General features: G+C 35.7%; 1 protein-coding gene across 1 annotated transcript in view; it reads right to left on the bottom strand.

The window, feature by feature from the left end:
• Positions 1–224: 224 nt before the first annotated feature.
• IL21R (interleukin 21 receptor) overlaps positions 225–9,195 on the bottom strand; it is a 74,586-nt gene continuing 65,615 nt past the window's right edge. Inside the window, exon 10 of the mRNA XM_053694246.1 lies at positions 225–1,359. Coding sequence (XP_053550221.1) covers positions 550–1,359 — 810 coding nt within the window. The 3' untranslated portion in view covers positions 225–549. The remainder of the gene's footprint in view (positions 1,360–9,195) is intronic.

Raw genomic sequence — 9,195 nt, 5'->3', positions numbered from 1 at the left:
CTAATTTACTTCTATTCTCTAATTGGCTTCATTCTCTTGATATCACTTGCTGAAAAGCATATCTAGATATGCTCAGTAGCTGCTTATTGGTTGCTGCACATAGAGGCCTCGTGTGATTGGCTCACACATGTGCATTGCTATTTCTTCAACAAAGGATATCTAAATAATTTAGAAAATTAGATATTAGAAGTAAATTGGAAAGTTGTTTAAAATGACATGCCCTATCTGAATCATGAAAGTTTAATTTTTACTAGACTGTCCCTTTAACTAGAGCACAGGTGAAATAATCAGCTGATCAGTAACCATGGTTATTAACCTGCTCTCATCTCATCTCCTTTGATTATTGCACCTGTACTCTAGTTAAGATATAATGAATATGTTTCCTGTTAAGGGTCCTTAGAATTGGAATTGAGAAACACTGGTATAAACATTCCAAATACATTTGACCATCAATTTTGTAGCCAGTAAAGACATTCCATTTTGGATTAAGTATGCATATCAGTGAAAGATAACCTGTATAAATAAAGCTGATTAAAAAGATGAAAATATTTAATTTATGGCAGAATCATTGATACTTGATGAGTTACATGGAACCCATTGTTTAACATAATTTCTCTGACATACATCCTCTTGTTCAATGAAAGACTCTGAACTAGACAACTTTGGAGAAACATCACTCTCCACTGGACTCCCACATTCAGAATCTGCAAAGCCACTATCAATGGTGTCCAAATCTAGGCATAACCTTGGATACCCAAAGTCTATACTATTTTCTGAAATGGGGGAATAAGATTCATAATTGTCATTGTTATAAAAAACATTTACATCATCAGGCGAATGAGATGCTGGCAATTCCCATTCTTCCAGAGGTAGGAAAATGGCACCTAAAATATTCATGTTGGACCTTAAAGTACTTTGATGATCAAGTCCACGTTCCGTTTTGTAGTTTAACAAAGCAACTGAGTTTGAATTATCAGGCAATAAATGATTCAATAAATGTTCCTGGTCACTGTCAAGACTAAGTGATGGGTAACAGTTGTTTTCATGGCCTTCCTCATCATCTGAGTTAACTGAGGGTTGAGTGCTAGCAATGCATTGCAAGCTATCATGAACCTCTTCATTAGTCACTGTGTCGACAAAAATATGGTCTGTGAGTCTATCCCTTGACAGTGTGTTACATCTACATTTTGCACACTCATTTACCCTGCATGCTTTGCAAGATAATATCTTCTCATGTCTTTCAATGTCATCAACTCCAGGCTTAAGGAAACTTCTGCTAGATATTTCCAGGACCTCAGGTAAAATCACACCACCGTCAAATTGTAGAGTTGTCATATTTAAAGGGCATCTTAGCCAACTCTGAAAAAAAATAATCTAAATGTTTAGATATAAACAATAATTTCTACCAAGATATTAAGGTAAAACGTAAGATACAACTCATCTTTTTCTTAAAAATCCCTGAACATTACTTTTACATAATGGAATGTATAGATACATGTTGTGTGAACTTCACAAAAATACTATTAGCTTAAATTATATGAATTTGGAATTTATTGTCCTAAGAGCAGCAAAGTTTGCTATTTTAGCCATGCAGATGTTTTATTTATGGAAGTACAGTCCATTTCCGTGTATATAAAAACATATACATTTTTTATACAGATGTTTTATAAATAGAAGTGCAGTCCATTTCCATGTATATAAAACACAGAAATGTACTGCACTCTCAAACTGGACTGGGTACAAATACCATGTTACTACAAAACTCACAGCCCTGGGAACTCACTAGCACTAACAGACAGCTGCACAGCTTAGAGTAACCCAGGCAGTTAATCCCAGATACGGTCCTGGGCCTATTATCATTTGACCAAATGCTGTAATTACAGTATATCTTACAGATGGCTTTTAATCTACTGTAAGTGTGTGCTTGCAAGTGAGTGCCAGACTTTATATATCACCAATACAAAAGGCACTCTCAGATCATGATCCCAAAACATTTATTTAATATCAGTAAAAAAAAAAAACTACGTTCTGACTAGCAGCAGAACCTTAAACCCCACCCACGATACACCTATGGTACCAAAAACTCCATTTATACAAGAACAAATTATCAGAAAATCCAATACATAGCCTGACTTCAAAATCTTTACCTTAAAGAGATACTAAACCCAATTTTCTTCCTTCATGGTTCAGATAGATCATGCAATTTTAAGCAACTTTCTAATTTACTCCTATTCTCAATTTTTCTTCTTCTCTTGCTATCTTTATTTAAAAAACAGGAATTGAAATCTTAGGAGCTAGCCAATTTTAGGTTCAGCACCCTGGATAGCGCTTGCTTATTGGTGGCTACATTTAGCAAACCAATAAGCAAGCATAACCCAGGTTCTCAACCAAAAATGGGCCGGCACTTAAGCTTTACATTCCTGCTTTTTAAATAAAGATAGCAAGAGAATGAAGAAAAATTGATAATAGGAGTAAATTAGAAAGTTGCTTAAAATTGCATGCTGTATCTGAATCATTAAAGAATAAAATTGGGTTTAGTGTCCCTTGTCAATGTGCTTATCGTTAGATGCATTCCAATTTATGATCGGCTATACCCAATTGTTACTTCATGCTCACATTGGCGTCTGAGATGGTCAGACTCACCTCTGTTGTCCTGGCTCCTCTATCTACACAGACCGCTGAAGTTCCTATGTGTATTATAATCAGAATAAACTTACACTATGTTATATTGAGAGTACCACAGACTTATAAAGATATCACTTAGATCCTGTACATCCCATAGATCTATTGACATTATTAATATTGTGATGCCAAATGGTGTTCTAACCTCTGATAGGTATTTCTTACACGCATTAGTATGTGGCGTACTAAGACCCACCTCCATTGTCATTGCAATCTCATGTAAAAAATCTGTTGATATCTGTACAGCTTTACTAGCTAGAATATGTATATGTCAACACATATATCCTGTTCATTTTATGTTATGGCCACAGTATACTGGTGCTGCTGATATCTTGCCATTACAAATGCACATATATCCTTGAGTAACGGGTTTACTTTCAATCTACTGGTACAGCCATAACAATGATGCCCTAATACACTTTAATTTAATCATGTAGGTGTAAATATAAGACACAGATCGATAAATACAGACGAATAAGGTAATTAAAGAACAAAAAATTACAGACAGGGAAGCTGACAATAAATAAAATAATGCATACCCATGGCTTAGTGGAAAACTTACTTCTAATATGTGGAGGCAAAGGGACACTAGAACACACAAGCCTCTAAACGCTATTGATTTTAGTGGTGGTGACTCTAGTGACTAAGAGGGTCACACTAATGTTAGAAATCAGGAACAGGCCAAACAGGGGGGTACAAACTAGTCTGTGTATACAGAATAACCATGATGATGGAGATCGGTCTGACTATGTCAGAGATCGATGTGAGCAGGAAGTAATGATCAGGTATAGCCAACTGTAAGTTGGAATGCATCTAACGAATTAAGTAGAATTGCCTCAAGAGGAAATATATATAAATGCATTGACTTAAGGTAAACTCAGGTTTTGTATTTAGTGTGTGTATTGAAATGTCGGATAATTTTTTCTTGTGTAAATAGAGTATCAGGCGCCATAGGCGTATGGTGGGTGGGGTTTATTGGTTTATAATGGGTGGTTTGTTTATTTTGCTACATCAGCTGTGGTGTATTGTGTGTTGTCTTGACAAAGGCTTTGTTGTAAGTCGAAATGAGACTTTATATACATTTTAGCGGTAAAGAGCACATGGGCTAAACAGTATTGTGGTAAGTGGTGAGTGCATGGACTGATATTATGTTTGGGTATATTATTTTTTTGACCACTTCCCCCACTACAAATTTTTATTTAGATGCACATGTTTATAATAATGATTTTAAGCCAAGTGGTATTTACTTATATATATAATTTTCCATAGAATTACAAGATATATGTCATCTCAAATCTACTTTTTCATACTGACATAGATGCACTTTAAATTAATTTATACTTTAAATTAATTTATAAGGAAATCAAAGAAATTTAGCTTTATAATCTCCGGTTAATTTCATTTTAGAACTGAGAAGTATTAAAAGTACCTTCATCTTATTTACACAACAGGATATAAAGAAAGATTTTGTCAAAATTCTGTTTAAATAAAGATATCAAATGCCAAACACATTAGGAATTCAGAAGAAATTATCAACTCAATTAATTCACATACAGGTAGATTATGAGTTTTGCGTTACGGATTTTAACGCTGAAAAAATGGCAATTCTATCGTAATGGCCAGTAACGAACACCAGACCCAAGATACATTGTATCTAAACAGGACATGTATACAATGTATCTTGGGTCTGGTGTTCGTTGATAGGCTCCATTGTGCATACACCGGTTGTCTAGGAGATGTATACTGGTGACGTTTTGATAATCACATGTTGATTTCTGGGCTCTCGAAATATCGTGAGATGTGTGATGTCACGGGTGATCCGATGATCGGTACTGCACACGCCGTAGCCTATACGCTCAGTCCTTTATCATTGGCGGATTTAAATATACGTTGTCTGTAAAATGACTGATTTGTGATACGCTCTGATTATTGTTTTTAGGTGATGTTTGTATATAGGCCAATTATGTGGAATTCCTTATCCAATGTATGCCTAGCAATTGTAATCCTATTGTGTATATATATATGTCTATATGTGATGTTAATGTATGCTGCTCGAGGAAGCAAGAGTTGCGAAATGCGTTCAGCTTGTTTTTAATGTGTTATATTGCACTTTTATAATAAATTCTTGGATTTAACACATTTAAATTTGAAGTGTATTACATTTACTATTGGGATTCCTGTTTGGTGAACATTGACACTGTGTGTTTCCTGGACATCACTGACGCCATATGAGAGCTACCTGGGAAACTCCTAATTTCCTAGAATGTGTTATTTTGCACTTTGAGATAAGTGCTTGAAGCTTGTGAGTATTATTCCTATTGGGACCATTGAATGTGGTTGGAGGGATTTTACTCTAGGTGGATCTTTTACTTGGGTGGATGGAGATGGATGACCTGACTTCTGGAACCGTGTTAGTGTTAGGTTTTTTTATTCATTTTTTTTTTTTTTTAGATTAGGGCTTTGGGCTTTTTTTAAAGAGCTGAATGCCCTTTTAAGGGCAATAAAAAAGAACTGAATGCCCTTTTAAGGGCAATGCCCATACAAACCCCCTTTAGGGGCAATGGGTAGCTTAAGTTTTTTTTAGAGTTGGGTTTTTTTATTTTGGGGGGTTGGTTGGGTGGTGGGTTTTACTGTTGGGGGGACTTTGTATTTTTTTTACAGGTAAAAGAGCTGTTTAACTTAGGGCAATGCCCTACAAAAGGCCCTTTTAAGGGCTATTGGTAGTTTATTGTAGGTTAGGGGGTGTTTTTATTTTGGGGGGGCTTTTTTATTTTTATAGGGCTATTAGATTAGGTGTAATTGTTTTTATTTTTGATAATTTTATTTATTATTTTTTGTAAGCTTAGTGTTTTTAATTTTTTGTAATTTTAGATGTTTTAGTTTTTCTAATAGTGTTAGGTTTTTTAAATTAGTAATTTAGATTTTTTAATTGGTAGTTTTTTTAATTTTATTAGAATAGTTATGTTAGGTTTATTTATAGTTTAAACTTAGTTTTTTTATTATTTCACAGGTAAGATTTTATTTATTTTAAGATAGTTATATTGTAATTTTAATTTAAAGTTATGGGGTGTTAGGTTTAGGGGTTAATAGTTTAATTTAGTGTTTTGCGATGTGGGGGCTGGCTGTTTAGGGGTTAATAGGTTTATTTAGTGGCGCGATGTGGGAGGCTGGAGGTTTAGGGGTTAATAGGTTTATTTAGTGGTGGCGATGTGGAAGGCAGGAGGTTTAGGGGTTAATAGGTTTATTTAGTGGCAGCGATGTGGGAGGCCGGAGGTTTAGGGGTTAATAGGTTTCTTTAGTGGTGGCGATGTGGGAGGCCGCAGGTTTAGAGGTTAATAACTTTATTATATTGACAGCGATGTCGGGGAGTGGCGGATTAGGGGTTAATAACTTTATTATAGTGACGGCGATGTCGGAGAGCAGCGGATTATGGGTTAATAGCTTTTATTAGTGTCAGTGATGTCGGGGAGCGGCTGTTTAGGGGGTTAATCATTTTATTTAGTGGTGGCGATGTCGGGAAGCGGTGGATTAGGGGTTAATAGCTTTTATTATTGTCAGCGATGTCGGGAGCGGCGGATTAGGGGTTAATAACTTTATTTAGGTGACAGCAATGTCGGGGGCGGTGAAATAGGGGTTAATAACCTTATTATAGTGTCAGAGATGTCGGGGAGCGGTGGAATATGGGTTAATAACTTTATTTAGGTGTCAGCAATGTCGGGGCGGCAGATTAGGGGTGTTTAGACTGGGGGTTTATGTTAGGGTGTTAGGTTTAAATGTAACTTTTGTTTCCCCATAGATATCAATGGGTTTGCGTTACAGAGATTTTTCATTCCGCACTTCAGGTGTTAGTTTTTTTCAAACACTCGCTCCCCATTGATGTCTATGGTGGAAAGTGTGCACGAGCACGTCAAAGCAGCCCTTGGATTTTGTGCGGTATGGAGCTTAACGCCACCATATCGCACGCACAAGGAGGCTTTTCATTAACTCGTAATGGCATCGCTATGGAGAGTGAAATAACGCAACTTTTTTGGCGTTAGTTTCGCACCCTGTTTAGCGCAAAACTCCATAATCTACCTGATAGAGAATAAATAGTGGCCATTCCTGGTTTTGGTGTTTTTGTTTTTTCATCTTCTTGGATATTTTAAAATGGTTTACTTGGTAAAGACTAAATTCTTATTAATATTAATATGTTGATAATAAAATGACAGTATGAGCACATTTCATTAGAATTAATAATCTTCTCAGGTTAGACGTCAACAACATAAAAAACCCACATCCTTTTTTTTTTTTATAATTTACAGTATAAAAATCACTTTTACAATAATGACTATGTGGGTGGAAAAAGTAGAACTTCTATTTCTCTGAAATCAGACTCTATTACACACAATACAATGTTGAAGAAAAAATTCTGCAGAAATATAAGAAGTTTATTCCCATATTGGGCTAGATTACAAGTGGAGCACTAACAATTACGCGCAAGCGACAAAGGGATTATCACAGGTGTTTCCGTGGGTTTGTTTTTTTTGCTCGTATTACAAGTTGAAAGGAACTGCGATCCCTTGAGCGCAATTGAAGTTAACGCGCATCTGGTTAGCACGACCACAGAGCTCTGGTTAACTCTTTTGCGAAAATAAAGTGTCACAAAACACATCAACAATACATTAAACTCATAATAACACTATCTGATAAAAATTATTCAAAAAATATTGCACAAAAGTTATAAGGGTTCAAAGATATGAGGTCTCAGGTGTTAGGAAAAAAAGGCAGGCAAAGAGATTTAACATAGAGATAAATACATATACATGTCTAATAATGTATATACTGTATGTTTATATAGTATGTGTGCTCAAAGGAGCAGGAGGTAAGGCGTGTGATTGGCTGCCCTGTCTACAGAGAAATTTAAAAAATAAATAAATCAAGGGGCGACTGAGGAGAATGGTATAAACGTGGTTCTTCTATGGTGTAAATTATATATTTAAAATGTGCTTTGCCAACTTATTTTAGGATAAATATGAACTACTAAGTGCAAAGTTCAATAAAGTTGCTTTAAAAAAGTTCAACTTTTGTGTGCCTTTAACAACAATATTTTTTTAACAGTCGACATCAATGGCAAGAATGATGTAATAAAAATGGCACAGGAAAACCTGGTTCCGTCGAGACAAAATGCACATTAGAATACATTGCAACAGCAAGTGTTAGAAAGGCATCTGCCAAAATCAGCCTGGACTGGAATTCTAAAGGAGAAGATAAATTTGGGTCTTTTGTATGTGTTTACTGAAAACAAATATTGCCATTCTCTTTATTGAATGCATTTTTTCAATATTAATACTTCAATTCTCTTTAAGAAGCACCCAATCATTTATTTTTGTTCTTTATTTAATGCAGTGAAGTCGATGCTCAGCAGTTTGGAGTTTAATGGTAACAGAAGGTCTCATGTAGTACTCTTTCCTGCTATAATCATGATCTGATCCAGATTCCCTCCAATTTCTAGGCATTTTTAAATAAAATGTGATTGATCAAGTAATAAACTAATTAGAATTTAGATAAAGGGCTTAGTGTAAGAATATTACCCTCTCTCTTTAGATTGGAAACACAATTGCATTCTATATAGAAGGGAATGTCTGGTTGGGGTATGGGTTGTCTGTAAACAATGCTCACACAGTGCAGCAGGACTCTAATATATATTACAAACAACATTTCAAATCAGTTGATTTACAGGAGGATATCTGGCTGTCTATATCTGAGTGTTTTTTTACTTCAATATTCCTGCACTCAGGGCTGGCTCACCCACAAGAAGAATTTAGGTAGTCATCTGGTGTGCTAAGGAGCTAGGGACCTATTCTAACCAAGCTTGTGCATTGTTACCTGCGTCTGAGTGCTGGGGAAGCCCACAATCTATGGACCACTCATTCAGGAACCTCAGGGAGAAGAGAGGTGACAGAAGTAGTACCAACCTCAGATTCTCCACTCCTACCTCTCCACCCACCTCCTACCTCCGTCCCTCCCTCAGCCGCTTCCCCTGTTGGGTTCTTATGTGGCTGTGATCCTTAATATACTGAGAATGCCTGGCACAAACATTGAAGCATGTGAAATAGATTTCAAAAGTCTAAAACAAAGGAAGATGGACTCATTTTAAAGTATAATTGTTACCTTATAGATTATCAGGCATGCACCTTATAGATTATCAGGCAAGAATTTTATAGATTATCAGGCAAGTACTTTATAGATTATCAGGCAAGCACCTTATAGATTATCAGGCAAGCACTTTATAGATTATCAGGCAAGCACTTTATAGATTATCAAGCAAGCACTTTATAGATTATCAGGCAAGCACTTTATAGATTATCAGGCAAGAACCTTATAGATTATCATGCAAGCACTTTATAGATTATCAGGCAAGCACCTTATAGATTATCAAGCAAGCACCTTATAGATTATCAGGCAAGCACTTTATAGATTATCAGGCATGCACTTTATAGATTATCAGGGAAGAAACTTATATATTATCAGGCA

This window comes from Bombina bombina, chromosome 11 (assembly GCF_027579735.1).
Source record: "Bombina bombina isolate aBomBom1 chromosome 11, aBomBom1.pri, whole genome shotgun sequence".
In the NCBI taxonomy this organism is placed as follows: domain Eukaryota; kingdom Metazoa; phylum Chordata; class Amphibia; order Anura; family Bombinatoridae; genus Bombina; species Bombina bombina.
Note: the sequence above shows the minus strand (reverse complement) of the source record. Positions and strands in the feature narration are given on the sequence as shown.